This window comes from Cydia fagiglandana, chromosome 19, assembly GCF_963556715.1.
Source record: "Cydia fagiglandana chromosome 19, ilCydFagi1.1, whole genome shotgun sequence".
Classification (NCBI taxonomy): Eukaryota; Metazoa; Arthropoda; class Insecta; order Lepidoptera; family Tortricidae; genus Cydia; species Cydia fagiglandana.
Window position 1 is genome coordinate 13,999,196 of NC_085950.1, and position 19,880 is coordinate 14,019,075.

The window sequence follows — 19,880 nt, forward strand, 5'->3', positions numbered from 1 at the left end:
TTAAGTTTCAAGATACTCAAGAAACTGAGCAACAGAAGTTTACCAGGAGCGTGTGTAGTTTTTCTATTCCTTTCTTTTTTCGTATGCACTCATAGCGACACCTACCGTAAGAATGTTCTATCTTAAAGAGAATATGGAAAAAATCTTGCACTATGCGGTGAAAACGGAAGGAACGGCAGAATTCGCACGCGTCAGGCAAGCTTCGGTAGCTCAGTTGGTTCAGAACGATTGGACCGGTTTTCTGGTAAGGGGTCATCCATTAATTACGTCACACGAATTTCTAGGTTTGTCGACCCCTCCCCCCCTCCTTGTCACGCTTGGTCACATTTGGCAAACCCCTCCCCCCCCTAATGTGACGTCACATTTTTTCTACGAAATCGCCAAATGGAATTATGTAAGTACCTAAGTATTATTAATAGTTTATATAAATATATTTGACGATATAAATATTAGTATTGTAACCCAACACTGCTTAGGAAAGAAAATTAAACGAATAAAAACGATTATCGTTTTAAAAACTTCTTATTTAAATGTACAGCGAATAAAATAATTTAAATAAATTTCCGGTTACTGATGAAGTTAAAGTGACGTCACAAAGTTTGTGTCTGCCCCCTCCCCCATGTCACAATATGTCACATTTTCTTGACCCCCTCCCTCCCCCTAAACGTGTGATGTAATTAATGGATGACCCCTAATTGAGTTACAATATCCTAGTATATACCAAATTTATGAAAAGAGGCTATATTTAAATTTACTATGCATATTAAATTCGAAGTAATGTTTACAAATGTCATTTATTAAAGAATAATAACATTATAGTACATACTTAACGCTATAACTTGTCGGAGCCATTAGCCTCGCCCGTCTCTGATGGCGCCTCGGTCGCCGCTGTCACTTCCATCGCTTCTGATGTCTCTGTCGCGTCGACGTCACCCTCTGGTACATCTGACGCCTTCTTAAACTTATTTACATCTGTAACAAACAGTAATCATTTAAATGTCACCCAATTATCGAAGGTTTAACCCTTTAACCGCCAGAGTCTGATATATAAGACATTACATATCCAGCTCATTTCGCCACAGTCTGATAAATAAGACAAAGATCTGATTTGGTTTTTATAGCACATTTATAACTCCCGTAACTATGCCAACCTTAATCTGCGTGGTACAATTACTGTCGGTGGCGACACGAGCACGCTCGATCAAAAATTGCTGGCGGTTAAAAGGTTAAAGCTGTCAGTTTAATTTTACCTATCAATATTTGTGACAGGATGGCTACGCCAATTATAGTTCGTTTTTTTAGCATTAGAAATTAGCTAAACAATCTTGATGTGTCTTTTAATTGAAAAACACATTTAAAAAATAAGTTACTGCAAATATGTAACAATTATGAATCTAATACGATCATTTATATTCTTCTGCTTTCATAAGTAATAGTTATGAATTTTAAAAAGCGTTTTTCAATTAAATGACATGTCAAGATCGCTTACCTTCTTGCAAGTTCTTTCTAATGCTAAAAAAAACGAACTATAAGTTTGAGTTTTAATCTTATTACTACACGGACTATATTTGATAAATTTGGACCCCCATAAGCTTGAGATCGTGCATGAATTTTCTTTATATCAATGGAGTTGGCAACTGTCAAAGGTTTGCATAGATGGCGCCATCACAGCTTGCCCCTTCTTCTATGAGATTTGGCTTATTATAATCATAATCATTTTATTTACAGACTGCAATGGTCCACACAGTATACATAATATTAAAGGGCTGGCAACCAGGGCATAAAATCCCACTTAAAACAATTGATAAAATTCTAGGGATTGACAGGGCAAGCTATGCTGGCGCCATCTGCTGAATACTTCGACCGGACAACCCCATTCAAATTGGACCTTAATCTTATTTCAACCCGTACCATATTAGGTAAAGTCAGTCCCATAGAACCGCAGTGCACGATGACAGAATTACCCAACAGCTACTGGCCCAATAGTTATAAAGTTCAATAGGAATTAAGAACAAAGAAGAAGAAATACATTTTTGTTAATGCTACAACATAGTACATAAGAAAGTCATGCAGACAATTAAAAAAAAAAACATTTGGACGCTAAAATAGGATCCCACTTAGCCGCGTCAAACCGTGGCGCTGGTTTTCTGTGGGCACCCGACTTAAACTAAAGTTGATACAATACACGTACGCCAACGACACAATATAACATAATAATTAGATGTCACGACCTCTCCAATCAAATGTGAACCTTATCATTATGCCCTTACGTACCATATTTGCTAAAGTCAGCCCCGAGCAGGCGCAGGTAGTGCACGGTGTCGGGCGTGGCGGTGTAGGCGCGCAGCGAGTGCACGCCGCGCCAGCCCACCAGCGCGAGGCGCAGGCTCGACCCCGGGGCCTGGTACTGCAGGATACAACTGCCGGTTGCTGGAAGCATATTATGTTTGGTTTGTTTCATTACATCTTCAAATCACTTAAGTCTAATTCATTCCGATCGGTTGATTTGTTTGTTAGCCACAGAGCGAGCTATTCTGCCTCCACGCATAAGTTTCAATGGTCATTATGCGTGGTAGGGTAGAGTCGACATCACAGTCATATAAGTTTAAATTTAGAATTTAAGGACTCTCAATAAAATTAAATCTATAACAAGAACTTTTCGAAGAAGTATTTTTCGCACAAATATGTCGATCTTACGCGAACTCGACATCAAAACCAGACTCTCAACCAAGGTCAATTGGCATGGTTGATGGCACACGACCTAGAGGCCGTAAGTCCGTTCCACCCTGGACACCCGAATGCATTTCGCGCTTCACGATGCCAAAAACAAACACAGATGGCGGGAGACCGTCAAAGCGAAGCTGATTTCATGACCCTCAGCAATGAGGAACACGACTATATTTCATAGAAAAAAATACTTCATTCGTGTGCAAACTGCTTCTCATCCTAAATGCATAAACTATGCCGGTTTCGTTGTTGGTAGTAGTACCGATGTACAGTCAGCAGCAAAAGTTGCTAAGCGGGTGAGGTGTTCAAAATTACCTTGACATGCATTGACATACTTGACATATTCTCTTAACAATAAAGATAAAGTAGCGTCAAGATCATTTAGAACACCTGGCCCGCTTAGCAACTTCTGCTGCTGACTGTACCATCGTCCCACGCTGTTAACAGAGTTCTTAGATGATAGGTTTACTGATGGAGAATCATCAATGTTAAATGTTGCTGTTAATATTCCCTATAAATAACGATAACTATTTTTTTTTTTATTATGAATGGGTTTACTCATGGCCACAGACTAGCCGAGGCGTAGACGTGGCCTACGATGGAGCGAGCTCGCCCAGGAGGTGCCTGTTCACTCTTAAATATTGAAATGTTATCTCGATATCCTATAGCCATCTAGAGACCTATAAAAAGGTCTCCTGTTCCATTCTAATCTGAACTTTGTGTTGACCAAATAAAATTTCATTTTGCTTTGGCGGCTAGAGGATATAGAATACTCACCGAGATCCTTGAGCTGCGCCTGCGCGTGCTCGCTGAAGAGCTTGAGGTCCGGGGGGCTGCTGGGGTTGTCGTTCTGCAGCACCAGCACCAAGTCCTCCTTGAGGATGCGCACGCGGCGCCGCGGCCCGATGAACGGGGCCACACTGGCCAGCCCTTCCTGGGATAGCCTGGGAAAATGCAAATTAAAATTTAGATCACAGATCATACTAAAGAATTTTTTTTAGGATTCCGTACCCGGTAAAAACGGGACTCTATTACTAAGACTCCACTGTCCACGTCTCCACGTCTGTCACCAGGCTGTATCTCATGAGCCGTGATAATAGTTGATACCGGATACCGGATGTTAAAATAATATCCGGATAGGCCGGATACCGGATAGTAACCGAATATCCGGTGCATCACTAAGTTTACATTAGCTTGCTGGCGCCCGAGACCTTGGCGTGTGAATGACGTTTTTAGGGATCCGTACCCAAAGGGTAAAACGGGACCCTATTACTAAGACTTCGCTGTCCGTCCGTCCGTCCGTCCGTCTGTCACCAGGCTGTATCTCACGAACCGTGATAGCTAGACAGTTGAAATTTTCACAGTTGATATATTTCTGTTGCCGCTATAACAAATAATAAAACCATAATAAAATTGATATTGAAGTGGGCCTCCCATACAATAAACGTGATTTTTTTGCCGTTATTTGTTTAATATTACGGAATGGTACGGAGCCCTTCGTGCGCGAGTGCGACTCGCACTTGGGTGGTTTTTTAAAGCCGATCCAATCTTTGCTCGATGGGATCCCTCGGTTACCACTGACGCTATGAATAAAAAAAAAAAATATTTTATTCAGTAGCTTGAAAAGCAAATTACAGTAGCTGCACTGGTGTCTCTTTTTAAGTGAGAAGACACTTGTGCTAAGAGAACACCGCTCTTCCACGCGGTTAGTTTACAATAAGTATAATTTTTTTACAAAAATTACAAAATATGACTTATTACAAAAAAAAAAAATTACAAAATTAACTACTCCTTATATTATATTAATATAAATTTAATGTGGTATAGGGTACTTAATATAAAAGAGATGTGTGCGTGTGTGTTTGTGTATGTATATGTGTGTGTGTGTGTGTGTGTGTGTGCGCGCGCGTGTGTGTGTGTGTGAGCGCGCGCGTGTGTGTGCTTATATAGCAATGCATAATTAGTTGTATAGTTAGTTGGTGTAGTGCAATGATATTACATACCTATAGATAGGTTATACTCGTACTTGAGGAGCATAAAAAATACTTATTTCTGTACCTACGAAGAAATCTGTTATTTTTGATTAATTTTCGCATTTCATCCATCTTTGTCATACTTGTTGTTAAACATAAGCTTGTCTCTTTCTCTTTCGGTGTGCGGCAGCTCATTACCACGTGCACACGTCTCTCTTGCCCAGGTGCGACTAAAGGCAACTTGTAAAATTTGTCACAAGGTAAGCGCTTCAATTTTGGAACGTCTATAACCTATCTTGGGTTATAAATCATTGGTGTAGTGTGTGTACCTGAAGGCGCAGGTCATGTTCTTATTGTCGCAGCGCACGAAGGTCTTGACGCCGGTGTTGATGATCTTGATGCTGTTCTCGTTGCGGCGCACCACGTCGCGCACTACCGGGGACACCAGGTAGATGTTCTTCTTCTTGCCCACGTGACATCTGTGTTCAATACATAGACAATGTATTATATTAGTTACATTACACTCCAATCATACATAAAACGATAAAAAGTTTGAGAGAGAGCCTTGGAAAATGATTAGAATGGATATATAGAACTGGCGACGCAGCGGCCGAGTGTTATATTACACGAACCATTTGGAGCGACTTTTGAACCCTATGTAACTCAAAATCAAAACATAAGCATATTAAATTTGATTCATTTACCCTTAAGGCTACCTAGGACCCCAGTCTCATGAATATAGCTCAAACAGTTATTAAGGTCGGTAAAATGGAGATTTTTCTGACTGAGTGGCTGACTAACATAAGAATTGAAAAATCCTGTTGAACCTTACCTGGTCAGCAAACACTTGGAATCAAACTCCGCGCTCAGATCATAGAACTCCTTAATCGACGGGAACACATCCTCATCATCCCCCTTGAAGAACACAAACGGGTCCTCCCTGTAGCCGCCCATGCGCCTCCTCTTGGCCGGCGGCTTCTCCTCCTTTCTCTCTCTCTCCTGGGGCTGCTCCGTCTCGCGGTCCTTCTCCCACGGGAGCGGCGCCGTCTTCTCGAGCACGGCCACGAAGAAACCACCCGTGTCTTGGTGGTGGGGCAGGATTCGAATGCTGAAAGGTTTTGACTTGGGTTATTTAGGAAAATGTAACATTTAGTTCGTTGTTTGAGGCGATTGAATAGATAATTTTTTGCGTATTGTCACGTATTACAGTGTACCTAATAACATCAAATATCTCCAGGACCTGAATTGTTGAGGAAAACTGGATACATTTGAGGAGGTTTTTCAAATGTGAAATGTAATGATCCCCATCCGCTTTGGGCTACCGTGGAGAATTCTTACATCCCAAGAACTCTTCTGAAAGGCGCAGCTATCGGGCGCAAGCAGATAATGGAGATTTCTTGAATTTACAGTTTGGTATGACATCTCTAGTTGTAACAAAGTTATCCACCTGAGTTTTCCCAGCCATGGACAAAAACTAAAAACCGGGCTAGTGCGAGTCGGACTCGCGCACGAAGGGTTCCGTACCATAATGCAAAAAACGGCAAATAAAAACCAGTCACCCATCCAAGTACTGACCCCGCCCGACGTTGCTTAACTTTGGTCAAAAATCACGTTTGTTGTATGGGAGCCCCACTTAAATCTTTATTTTATTCTGTTTTTAGTATTTGTTATTATAGCGGCAACAGAAATACATCATCTGTGAAAATTTCAACTGTCTAGCTATCACGGTTCGTGAGATACAGCCTGGTGACAGACGGACGGACGGACGGACGGACAGTGAAGTCTGAGTAATAGGGTCCCGTTTTACCCTTTGGGTACGGAACCCTAAAAACGACACAAAGTACGTAGCAATTTCTACCACACTTAGCAATACACACATTTGTGTGTGATTTTTTAATGAGATTGATGATGTATATTACCATCTGTCCAGGTGGAATTTGTCCAGGTCCTCAGGCTGGGGCGGGAACATCTGCGGGCGCACCACGGTCTGCCACTTCTCCGGGACCTCCTCGTACTTGTCGTAGAACACCATGTCTTTTGACGCCGGCCGCCAATGCGTCATGCCTGAATAAAGTCATTGAAATAATTCAATTTTACGTCACTAATTTCTGCCAAAACCTCGTTAGAGTCACACCAAGAAAAGTGTGCAGCGGATTTGATAGCCCACGCAGTGTATGGGTTATTTATACGTCATAATTTTATAGAAGTTTGACGTTTAAAATGACACTTGCACTGCGTGGGCTATCAAAGTCACTGCAGTCTTTTCACGGTCTGACTTTAGTTAATGACTTGAGCGTGTTAACCTTTTCGACGCCGTGTCAAACACAAAAGCTGTCACTCGGACGCCACGTCACCGAAGTGTCAAAACTGAAATTCAACTTTATGTATATGCACGTAGGTCTATGTTGCTCTGTGGCCTGTGACGGATTAATCAGTCTTTGGCGTTAGACCTGCGGTGCCGATATATCTGTCATTGGCGTTCAAAAGGACCTTGTAAGTCCTAATGTCGTTGGACTAAAGTTTACTAATATTCAGTTAACAGAGACAACGGATTGCGGTCAAAGGAGTAAGAGACAAAGGCTGAATTAAAGTTGAATCTGGCGAATGTTTCATTCGTTCTCAAGAAGATATACAGTATTATGCATGTACTAGCTAGGCATGTAATTTACAAAAATCTGTAGGCATTTCACATTCAGTGCCAGCGCGAGCTACGCGCTACGAGCGTAGCCGATAACACGGGAAAGACCGTAAGTAGCGAAAAGCGACTAGGAACAGTGAACCCTCCTAGCGAGTCGCTGGCACTGAATGTATTAAGAGCTCTTTTACAAGTCAAGGTGAACTAGCAACATAATGACCTGGGTGCGACTTCAGTCCGCTGAGCGAGGCCCGGACGTCCACTAGGGCGATGCTGCCGCCGGCCTCGGCCAGCATCCTGTGTATGACGGCCTCGTTCTCGACGGGGTTGAACGAGCAGGTGGAGTACATGAGGCGCCCGCCCGCGGCCAGCTCACAGAGCCACTTACCTGGGTGCGACTTCAGTCCGGTGAGCGAGGCCCGGACGTCCACTAGGGCGATGCTGCCGCCGGCCTCGGCCAGCATCCTGTGTATGACGGCCTCGTTCTCGACGGGGTTGAACGAGCAGGTGGAGTACATGAGGCGCCCGCCCGCGGCCAGCTCACATAGCTAGGGTTCTAAGTGACAAAAAAAGGTCGAACCTTTTTTTTCTTGATTAAAGCATGAAACTTGGCACAGTTGTTCCTTACATCAAAACAAGCCGATTTCGATCGGTAGCCCGCAGGAGCCTCCCCTCTGGGGCCCGAGAGGGGGGGGGTCAAAGTACCGCTCCGCCCGGCTTCATTCTTAAAATTCTAACAGGCCCCGTTTAGCTAATAAGTCATATTTGGTATCAATTTCGGATAAATCAATAACGTAGAATTCATTTCTGGTATAAAAATTTAGCGATTTGTAGAAAAAAATAAAAAAAAACTCATAGTATCTAATTTTTCAAGTGTAATTTTTGTTTCTTATTTATTGTCAAAATTAAACTGCCTGGTTTTTCTACATTAAAAAAATATGATGATAAAGCCTATTTAATGCAGATTTTAAAAACATAACTTTTACATACCTTTATTTAGAGGAAATCGCATAAAAAAAACTTATATCGTCTCGCGCCGGTGAATATCTTTCTACTGACATCGGCATCGATATAGACAACATCCGAAGTACACACTCTGGAGACCGATTAAAAGTATTGTTTATTGTTGTAGATCCTATTATAGAGATAGAAAAGCGTACAAATATTATTTTATGTGTCGTTCAGTGAAAAAAGGGACCTTGGAACAAATTATCACAGAGCCTCGCGTTTGTATAGAAGCATACTCGTATTTAGTTAGTGCCAACCACTCCATGGACTCCATGGTCGCTGTTCTCAATATGGGATATTACTGCAATGTTCTGCCGCCAGAGTGCAGCACTACCGACTCTAGTAAATTCATAGACTAACTTATACATGTAGATGTAGATGTAGTGTAGGGACGCCCGGTCAGAAGCAGGCGGGCTGTCGATCGCTTGTCGCGTTCATTCAGCCCAGTTCCCTAGAGTTGGAGCTTCAGGTTACTGTCCCGGCGGCATTCCCACACTATTCTCCTCAAATCTTCTTGTTTTCCTGCAGAATAAAAGGACATCTTTGAGTTCGACGTCCTTTAGTTCGTTTTCTTTTAGTGTGTCTCTACCGCATGTATTATATCGCGGTGCCGCGTACATAGTACATTCTGCTAGTAAGTGTAAGCTAGTCTCCTCCTTACCACAATGTGGATAGGAGGCGTCTCTACTAATTTCCATTATCTTGAGGTGTCTGTTGAGAGTATTGTGACCTGTAATGATACCTGTCAATAGTCTCAGACTGCTCTTACCTAGTTTCAGAAGATACCTGGTTCTCCTGTGGTCTATACCTTTGATCATCATCTTCGACTGTCTGCATCCAGTCTCTTCTTCCCATTCTCTCTGTGCTTCCATCTCTTTTACCTTCTCTATGACTCCCTTCGTGACATCCGCTGACATAGGCAGAGCCGGTTCCGGACCTATGTATTCCGTCTCCGCCCTTATCCTCGCCAGCTCGTCAGCTTTCTCGTTTCCCGTTACTCCCTGGTGTCCTGGAACCCATGCCTCCGTGACACTTCTTTGCTTGCCTATCAAGTTGAGCTCCTCTCGATATTCTCTCACGAGAGAGGAGGTAACTGATATTTTCTTTAGTGCCTTTAGTGCTGCCTGGCTGTCTGTGTATATTACGACAGTACCCTCTTGTTTTACGCTCTTCTTGATTATGCTTGCGCAGCGCGTTATAGCACATACCTCGGCTTGGAACACGCTAGCATATCTACCCAGTGGTACTGATGCTCTCCCAGTTTGAGGATCACTATGCCCGCTCCTGCTAGTTTCATCGAGCTTCTTCTTGAGCCATCCGTGAAGCAGATGGTCGTCGGGTGTCCGACTTCCACCTTCCAGTTATCTTTGTCTCCTATGTGTATTCTATATTTCTTGTCAAATATCTCCTGCCTCTTTATAACGTCATTATTGGCCATCAACATTTCAAGTTTTGATAGTGCCTCTCTTTGTATCAGCGCGTGTCTCTTGCCTACGCAGCTTCCTCTCCATTCGTTGCATGCTTTCATTCTGTACCACTGTTCGGTGGCTCTTTTCTCTACCTCAATCCAGAGTGGCTTCAAGCCTAGCATTACCTCCATCCATTGCGTGTGTCGGGGTCATTCTCATAGCCCCCGTCATCATGAGGCACGCTAATCTCTGGACTTTGGTTAGGTCTTAGGTCTCTTTGGTTTTCTTTAATATGTGCTCTATACCACCATGTCACGGCTCCATATAGCACCCTGGGTAGTATTATCGCCTTGTAGATCCAGTGGATCATTCCTGGCTTCAGTCCCCAGTTCTTTCCTACTGCCCTTTTGCATTGGAACAGTGTTCTTATAGCTTTAGCCGTCTGCTCCTTGATGTGAGTTTTGTGCCTGAGTTTACTGTCTAAAGTAACGCCCAGATATTTCAACTCCTCCACCATGTCTAGTTCTATACCTTGTATCTTTATGGGTTTCATCTCCTTTATTCTTCTATTAGTGAATAGCACCAGCTTTGTTTTCGATGGATTGAGATCCAACCCTCTCTCTCTACACCATCTCAGTACCTGTCTGAGACCTCTTATCATTATATCTCTTATCGCAGTGACAACCATTCCTCTCTCTAACAGCACTCCATCATCAGAGTAAGCCTGCATGTACATGCCTCCTCTGTTGAGCTCTTTTACCATTGAGTTTAGAAGTGGGCACCACATCAGGGGGGACAGGCATCCCCCTTGTGGGAACCCTCTTCTTGGACTAATCGTCTTTGTTACTCCTCCCAGCTCCGCCGTAATGGATCTACCTCTTAGCATTTTCCCTATCCATTGCGCTATTGCCGGTCAGATGCCCTCACTCTTCAGACTTTCCTCTACGGCCTCGAAGGTTGCTGTGTCAAAAGCCCCCTCAACGCTCAGTCTGTCTTCTTGGGAATGGAAGCAAAAAGCAAATGACTGTTTCCAAACTGTTCTGACAACCCTACTGTGGCCAGAATATGATTGAAACTGACATATATACTTACAGTTTACTTCTTATTCATTGAGAACAGCGACCATGGAGTCCTTGGAGTGGTTGGCACTAATTAAATACGAGTATGCTTCTATACAAACGCGAGGCTCTGTGATAATTTTTTCCTAGGTCCCTTTTTTCACTGAACGACACATAATAATAATATATGTACGCTTTTCTATCTTTATAATAGGATCTACAACAATAAACAATACATTTAATCGGTCTCCAGAGTGTGTACTTCGGATGTTGTCTATAACGATGCCGATGTCGGTAAAAAGATATTCACCGGCGCGAGACGGTATAAGTTTTTTTATGCAATTTTCTTTTAATAAAGGTAAACAAAAGTTATGTTTATAAAATCTGCATTAAATAGGCTTTATTGTCATATTTTTTATATGTAGAAAAACCAGGCAGTTTAATTTTGACACCAAATAAAACATAAAAATTACACTTGAAAAATTAGATTATTTTTAATTTTTTTTAATTTTGTTCGACAAATTGCAATTTTTTAATAACAGAAATGAATTCTACGTTATTGATTTATCCGAAATTGATACCAAATATGACCTATTACCTAAACGGGGCCTGTTAGATTTTTTAGAATGAAGCCGGGCGGAGCGGTTCTTTGACCCCCCCTCCCTGGCCCCAGAGGGGGGGGTCCTTCGGGCTACCGATCTAAATCGGCTTATTTTGATATAAGGAACTGCTGTGCCAAGTTTCATGCTTTAATCAAACAAAAAAAGGTTGTTGCACTTAACATCCTCACTAACAGAGCCACTTACCTGGGTGCGACTTCAGTCCGGTGAGCGAGGCCCGGACGTCCACTAGGGCGATGCTGCCGCCGGCCTCGGCCAGCATCCTGTGTATGACGGCCTCGTTCTCGACAGGGTTGAACGAGCAGGTGGAGTACACGAGGCGCCCGCCCGCGGCAAGCTCACAGAGCCACTTACCTGGGTGTGACTTCAGTCCGGTGAGCGAGGCCCGGACGTCCACTAGGGCGATGCTGCCGCCGGCCTCGGCCAGCATCCTGTGTATGACGGCCTCGTTCTCGACGGGGTTGAACGAGCAGGTGGAGTACACGAGGCGCCCGCCCGAGGCCAGCAGCTCGCAGCCGCGCTTCAGCACGCGGTATTGGATGCTATGGGGAATGTAATTTGGGATCAAAAACAACGGACCGATAACAAATACGAGTGTTTAACACATCAATATTAGTCATTAGTAAAAGTGGTAGAAACTTACACCGAACATTACTATTTTCTAAACCTCTAATGGGGTTCAAGTTCCTAATATTGGTAAAAATTAACACCAATGAAATTTAAATCATAATGAAATGGAACAGAGATGCTTTTGTTTTGTTTCGTGGGATTTTAAAACATAGCAAATTCAACTCTATTTTCGAATACCTTTGATTGCCAATTTTCCTTGTATGGTGGGCCGCTAAAGGTTAAATTAACCTGGCACTTGTCCCACCAAGAACGTGTAAGCGATTGACTATCGGCGATTTTCTCGCCCAAGAAATGAACAAAAGATTAGGATCCTGTGTTAGTAAAAGAGACACATATATTAATAGTTCATCCCTGGCTGTTCACACTGCCGGCGAGGAAACTCGCTCTACTAGTTTGTCGCCGCGATAAGATAAAACTAGCTCAGCAGTACTCGCTCGGCGATGCTCGCTTCGTAGTTTGAACAAGTCTGCGACGTCTGCGTGTTCGGCTACGCTGCACCGCCCGAGCGAGTGACGCGAGTAATAACCCGTCGCACTCGAACACTCGTCTATAGCCGAGCGACAAAACTATTGGAGCTAACACTCGCTTCTCGCCGCTCGCCCACTCGTTTCTAGTTTATCGTTGTACTCGCGTATCGCTCATCGCCTGCGGTGGGACAAGTGCCTTGAATAGAAACGAGCTCAAACACAATAGAGCTGCGTTTCTTTAGTAGAGATTTCCCGAAGTCACTATCATCAGACAGCAGTTGCGTAGGGCGTAGGTCGACTAAATGTCAGCTCAACCTGACACCAGGAACTGGTTCAAATCTTACTTGCAGATTTTGATAAACATTGCAAGATAAATATAAGCTTGTGAAGACAAAAGAATATATCATTGCGGATTTTAAATTTGACAGACCCGTGTAGGTTGTTCCCGTTGCCCGTGGACCATTTGAGCCAGATGTCGGGATTCTTCCGCAGCGTCGCATCCCCGGAGCACGGCACGTCACACAGGATCCGGTCGAACTTCAGCGGGACAGTGGATTCTGGGTTCTGCAAATAAATAACAACATTCACAACTGTTGGATTTCATTGAACAGACGGTCTCTGAATACTTGCCTCGCCCGAGACATCGTGCAAGCGAGTGTGTTTGCCGGGCGAGGCACGGCTTTAGAAACCGAGTTGCTTCTCGCGGCGATTTGTTCTCAAAGCTGGTCGTTCAGTTTGGACCTGCCTATAAATGAGTCGTACAGGTCAGATGGCGATATATTACGTAAAAATTCGCCAATGGAGATAATTGCCGAGCGTACCCCTATTTAATCGTAACAAAAACTTGGAACATGGATTTAAAAACCGGGCAAGTGCGAGTCGGACTCGCGCACGAAGGGTTCCGTACCATAATGCAAAAAAAAAAACAAAAAAAAAAGCAAAAAAAAAACGGTCACCCATCCAAGTACTGACCACTCCCGACGTTGCTTAACTTTGGTCAAAAATCACGTTTGTTGTATGGGAGCCACATTTAAATCTTTATTTTACTCTGTTTTTAGTATTTGTTGTTATAGCGGCAACAGAAATACATCATCTGTGAAAATTTCAACTGTCTAGCTATCACGGTTCGTGAGATACAGCCTGGTGACAGACAGACGGACGGATAGCGAAGTCTTAGTAATAGGGTCCCGTTTTACCCTTTGGGTACGGAACCCTAAAAATGATGATTACTACCTTGGGGTCCGTGACTTGTATGTTGGGCATGACAGCAGAGTCGTGGTTTGTGATGACGATGCAGGGCGAGTTGAGTCTCTTGGCCTGGTGCACCAGCATGTAGCAGCGGCTGTTGTCCACGTCATTCGCCATCACGAAGCCTGAAGGTAACGCATTATTAGCTTAGTAATATAAAACTAAAAAAAAAGTAATTGACTGTGCCAGAGACAGGCAGATAAAATAGACCTATAGGGAATATTAGGCAAAGCTCTGCGTAGGTGGCGCTAGTTGTACACATACAGTAAACAAATATCAATGACACATGGCCTACCGTGAAACACGACAATCGAGGGTTTGATTTCTGCCTCTCTATGACTCTCGCATATTCAAGCGATAAAGAGGCGGATAGCTAAATTTCGATTTTCGCGTTTACCGGTAGGCCCTTGTTAACAAACCGCCTTGATGCATCAATGTCATATTTTATTGTCTGTGAAAACTTGTCAAAAAACAGTGTAAGGCACAGTATGTATAATAGTCTATGAATTTACTGAGTCAATAGTGCTGCACTCTGGCGGCAGAACATTGCAGTAATATGTGCTATTCTACCATTACCTGTTGGCATCAATGACACATGGCCTACCGTGAAACACGACAATCGAGGGTTTGATTTCTGCCTCTCTATGACTCTCGCATATTCAAGCGATAAAGAGGCGGATAGCTAAATTTCGATTTTCGCGTTTACCGGTAGGCCCTTGTTAACAAACCGCCTTGATGCATCAATGTCATATTTTATTGTCTGTGAAAACTTGTCAAAAAACAGTGTAAGGCACAGTATGTATAATAGTCTATGAATTTACTGAGTCAATAGTGCTGCACTCTGGCGGCAGAACATTGCAGTAATAAATATGTGCTATTCTACCATTACCTGTTGGCATTTTATCCTCATCTGCATGTAGGAACTCAATCAGCTGAGCTGTCTTAGAACCAGGGGCTGCACACATGTCCAGTACCTTGAAACATATATATTTAGATTAATTAGATAGAGTTCTTTTCCTGATCTCTTCATTTCTGACTTATCACTATGAAGAGATCAGGAAAAGAACTAAACTTGTGGATGCCCTAAAACAAACACTGCGTCTAAAATGGCAATGGGCTAGTCATGTGTCAAGATATACAGACAAAAGATGGACTAAGACTGTGACTGAATGGACAGGACCACCTGGAAAAAGACATCAAGGAAGGCCACAGAAGCGCTGGTCAGACGACATAGTTCAAATAGTTGGAAAAACAGGAATAAATTGGATGAAATTAGCTACAGATAGAGAACAATGGAAGGGACTCGAGGAGGCTTTTACCCAATAGGGATCAGTGAAAAGAATTAACAAATAATACAACAACATATAAACAAACATTATATTCGCTGAAATAAATAAAGCTGTAATAATAAAAAAAAAAAAAAGATAGAGTTCAACCAAGATTAGTCTGTAATGATTTTGATAGAACACGAAGTGCAAGTGTTATTAATATGTCATAATATCATATAAGTTTGATGTTTAAAATAACACTTGCGCAATGTGCGCTATCAAAATTGTTGCAGACTTGTCCTGGTCTAACTCTAAGTAATGTGGTAAATCATATTACTACAAGGTCTACAAGTATGTGAGGTGTGCAATAAAGAGTATTGTATTGTATTGTACATATATTAAGATCTTTATAGAATTAGACCAAGAAAAGTCTGCAGAGATTGTGATAGCCCACGCAGTGCAAGTGTTATTTTAAATGTCAAACTTCTATGAAATTATGATGTATAAATAACACTTGCACTGCGTGTTGTCAAAATCGCTGCAGACTTTTCTTGGTCTAACTCTAATTACTTGCTAATATAGTCACTACTCACTTTGTGATGTGGCTGTACATCCAGCACAACAGGTGGTATCATGGAGACAGCTTCCTGACGGGACACACCGCCTGCAGCCGTCTCCGCTACCAGGAAGTTATGCAGCTTGTAGAGGGGCTCGCTGCGACGGATGTCTGTTCTGGACAGGCGCAGCTGCCATGCCAAGCCATTTGGGTACCTAAATAATGATGATATGATAATTGACATAAATTTTGCGCGCTTTATCATAAAAAATGGACTAAGAGTTCCCTAATGAGTCCTTTGCGGACAAAGTTTCACGCAAACAATAAAAATAATGAAAATCCAAAGTTTCTCATTACCAAGGCAAATTCATAGGTTTGATTTCCTCTTCCTCCTCTCCCTCGGTCTTCAGCTTGACATTGAGCAGCTCCGAGAAGTATTCACTCTTCACAATGTTCATCAGTGCGTCAGCCTCACATTTGGAGCCAGTTATCCGGAATGCGGTGGGCAGATTTTCCTTAAGTGCCTTCATGAATGCTGGCCATTCTTCTTCAGGGCATACTTTTTGACCCTGAAAAATATAATCTTATAAGTTTAAGGCTGAATTAGTGAAAGCCTTTGCTATGTAAAAGGTTGAAAAACATACCTTGTAATATTCTTCGAAAGTAGCGTTTTCTCGGACTATATCTTCATAGTGCTTACGTGTATCACCTTCTGGCTTTGCTTGAGGGTTTTTCTCCTGCGAGTTGAAAGCATAATTAAAGTTAACATGAGATTCGGCACAGATGTAAACATAATGTTGTTATTTAATTACCTGTTCCTTCTTGTCCCGTTTTCGCTGTGCGAATTTATTGACATTACGGTTTCGTTTTCTATTCCCCATTCTTCTAAGGAGGGCACTGAGTGTTGTATAGGTTTTGTGTGATAAATATGAAAAATTCAGCATTCAACAAACACACCAAGTAGACGTGACGTTGACAGTTAAAAAGTTAGGTTACTGTTATGAGAGCGTTCATGTTAATCAGTTTTGGCTGTTCACAATGGTTCACAATAAGTAGTTTAGGATTGCATTTATTATTCAATAAAATAGATAAAGGATTAATAAATATGCATTAAAATGCCACATCATATTTTTAATAATTAATTTAAGAACACTTTGGAAAAAAAATTACAATATTTTTATTAAATCTGAACACAGCCCGAGTCTTATTATCACTAATGTCACTGTCAGTCAGCAAAACAACCTCGTAGTTTATCAAAAGTAAACAACATTTATTTAGTTTTAAGCTTAAAGTGAAGAAGTCTGTACGTAAGTAACGGCTTTTCTTTATTCAATACGAGTAATTCATTCTCCCCGTCTAAAGAAGAAGTATGTTAATAATGATTCGTCTTTTAAAAATCTTAGTTTATTTTTTTCCTTCCTCATTTGTGCAAATTGTGCACCTAGTATGTTAAACATTTCACTCTTTGCGAATAGTAATAAAGTTGTATTTCGTGTGGCACAACAACTAATAAGATAATTTTGAGACCCAGACAATATTGGTTTTCATCTCATATCTCCACGGTGGAGGAAGATAAATTATTGCCGTATTCAATTTAGATATTGAAATACAAATAGCTATTTGTTAGAAGGTGAATACTATCAATTGTTTCATTATCTTTAACTTGTTACCATGTACTTAAGTAGTTTTTCTTGAAGGCATTTTTACTGCTGTGTCACATCTTTTATGTATGTTTAGTCCCATTACATTCACAATTTATAGTTATTTATTTTACTATTATCCTCGTAAGTCCCCGTGTACTTGTACAAGTAAAAATTTAATTCGAGTTTTGAACTCTTAGGCCCACTTGCACCATTCCACTAACCCGGGGTTAACCGGTTAAACCTTACGTTACCATGGTTACCAGTACAATTTGACATTAGGTTATCGGTTTAACTGATTAATCCCGGGTTAGCGGAATGGTGCAAGTGGGCCTTAAGGAAATAAAAGAAAGTGCCAAATTCAAAAGCCAAAAATTGCCCTGGGTCTTATGAGGTTAAGCTTACTTTTTTGAAATGCACTAAATTGTTCATTAATAGTTAAAATGTTGCTTTCAGATTATATACAATGAGTCCGCCGGGTTTTCAGTTTGCTATTGATAGAGGAGGCACATTTACAGATGTGTTTGCCCGATGCCCTAATGGCAAAGTGCGGGTTATGAAACTTCTCTCTGTGGACCCACAAAACTATGATGATGCCCCAAGGGAGGCTATTAGAAGGATTCTTCAGGAGGTCTGTAAATAATGTTTCAGTTGTGCTGTAGTTTTATTATGAGCCTGGTTATTTGTCCCTGGTGTTTAGTATCCTCACAAATCGTCAATAGTATAAAAAATGAGTTTTTTTTATAGTCAGGTGACAAACAAAAGTCACTAACTAACACCATTGAAATTATTGGACAATAAAACGTGTTGTTACAAGTGTAATGTTACAAGTGCATTGTTACTTTAATTTTTTGATAGTGACTTTTGCTTGTCACCCGACGAAATATTGAAATGATTTCATTTCATATCACTTCAACTTGGATATAAGTACCTACAGTATTTAACTTTTTTCTCTGTCTGCCAAAGGAAACTGGTAACGCGGTAGATAAAGACGGCAAGGTGAACACCTCCCTCATAGAGTCCATCAGGATGGGTACTACAGTGGCCACCAACGCGCTGCTGGAGCGCAAGGGGGCCAAGATGGCGCTGGTCATCAACAAGGGCTTTAAGGACCTGCTGCTCATTGGCAACCAGGCCAGGCCTAACATTTTCCAATTGGTAAGTTTTGTGACTTTTACCACATTGTTAACTCTTTGAAAGCTACGCCTATCGTGTGCGGTGCGTCATTGTAAACCTTGGCGGAATGCACAAAGGTTGATACCTATTGGCCCGTAGCCGGACAGGTCACTTGACACCTTTGGTGGTCAAATCGTGAAAAGTCTCGAAATGCCCAAAAAGTTTTAAAAACTTGATTAATTGTGCTCTATCATTTTGCACTACGATGAAACACACGTAATAAAAATACAAAGACATTGATAGATTTTTTAAATCATAACCCTTTCTGCTGACTATCCCATAGTTGGGTAATAACTAGCATTGCGGCCAAGGTTCAGATGCTAAAGTCGAATTCGCCAAACAACAACATTCCGTTTCGTTACGCTCCATAATTTTAATTGGCTGACAGTAAATTATCGATTAGATATTTTCTCTTACGACCCGACCCGAAAACCCGCAAAGAGGCACAATCCACCTGATGATGCCGACATGACTCCCTGCTTCAGCTGCCATAAATGCGGTCGCAAATGCCGGTCCCGCATTGGCTTATACAGCCACGAGAGACGTTGTTCCTCGCTAACAGACGCTGCATAAATCATCTGTCAAGATGCTAAAGGCCTGAATGATTTCCTCTAAACATTCTTTATCTAAACTAAAACCGAAATATATTTAATGCCCTTCCGGAAAACATCAAGCCCCTGCCTCTTAATCCATTTAAAGTGCAGCTATATTGTGGCTCAAAAAACAGGTGTTTTACTCTGTGAGTTTTTCGAAATTTAATAGTATTAATTAGAAATATGAGTTAGATTAAGACTATTAAGAGTATGTATAGCTTCAAGACAGCATTTGCATGCCTAACCAGCAAAATATGTTCCTGTACGGGAATATCTTTCTAATAACTCCTTGTTATTACCAAAAAGAATAGATAGTACCTTCGAGCAACACCGGCTTCCGACACGTCGGAAGGGAGGGGCCCAAGCGATATCTCACCGTACAAATCATTCTGCCATTTTTCGCGGGGGGAAGGTGCACACAGTCGCACTTCTCACACACTTACATACAAAATCCAATCAAAGGCCCTACCGCGAACCACGTTCGACGTGTTGCCTCTCTATGGCACTTGTAAATTCATACGTAAGTGTGACAGGGAGGCAACACGTCAAACGTGGTTCGCGGTAGGCCCTCTGTAATGACGACACAAATACATAGAAAATGACACACGTCAAAGACAAATCTTGCAAACCTCGATCTCTTTTTGTGTACGGACGAGTGACTAGTGTCACAACACGCACACTAACACATTTTCGTTGAAGTATGTCATTGTATTCTGAGAGATGAGAAGTCGGATTTGTCGCTCGACCGATCCGCAATTTGTACTGAGCGAGCAAAATCGATAAATCCAACAATTACTTGAGACTAAAATATAATAATTGTATTTAAATGTAATTAAACGTATGATATGTAAAAAAAAATATTACATGTGAAA

At 41.9% G+C, this 19,880-nt stretch overlaps 2 protein-coding genes across 2 annotated transcripts in view; one reads left to right on the forward strand and one right to left on the reverse strand.

The window, feature by feature from the left end:
* Window positions 1–775: 775 nt before the first annotated feature.
* LOC134673962 (tRNA (cytosine(34)-C(5))-methyltransferase) lies at window positions 776–16,588 on the reverse strand. The gene is made up of 14 exons (XM_063532006.1): window positions 16,412–16,588; window positions 16,244–16,336; window positions 15,957–16,168; window positions 15,637–15,814; window positions 14,665–14,749; window positions 13,761–13,900; window positions 12,958–13,091; window positions 11,785–11,972; window positions 6,620–6,764; window positions 5,533–5,808; window positions 5,030–5,179; window positions 3,505–3,671; window positions 2,275–2,430; window positions 776–972 (listed from the first exon to the last, which is right to left on the reverse strand). The coding sequence occupies exons 1-14, from the start codon at window positions 16,541–16,543 to the stop codon at window positions 833–835; spliced, it is 2,196 nt and encodes a 731-aa protein (XP_063388076.1). The 5' UTR covers window positions 16,544–16,588; the 3' UTR covers window positions 776–832.
* Window positions 16,589–17,210: 622 nt separating this feature from the next.
* Window positions 17,211–19,880, forward strand: part of LOC134673963 (5-oxoprolinase) — a 34,988-nt gene continuing 32,318 nt past the window's right edge. The window contains exons 1-3 of the mRNA XM_063532007.1: window positions 17,211–17,229; window positions 17,696–17,870; window positions 18,206–18,397. Of these exons, the coding sequence (XP_063388077.1) occupies window positions 17,706–17,870; window positions 18,206–18,397 (357 nt within the window). The 5' untranslated portion in view covers window positions 17,211–17,229; window positions 17,696–17,705. The remainder of the gene's footprint in view (window positions 17,230–17,695; window positions 17,871–18,205; window positions 18,398–19,880) is intronic.

What these genes read in the sequence shown, in the direction of transcription:
- LOC134673962 (XM_063532006.1), bottom strand. Translation starts at nt 16,543, where the DNA reads ATGCTGAATTTTTCATATTTATCACACAAAACCTATACAACACTCAGT. An exon ending in TACAAGTCACGGACCCCAAG is followed by an intron (nt 13,092 to 13,760) that starts GTAGTAATCATC and finishes ATTTATTTGCAG; the next exon opens with AACCCAGAATCCACTGTCCC. An exon ending in AACGGGAACAACCTACACGG is followed by an intron (nt 11,973 to 12,957) that starts GTCTGTCAAATT and finishes CATTCCCCATAG; the next exon opens with CATCCAATACCGCGTGCTGA.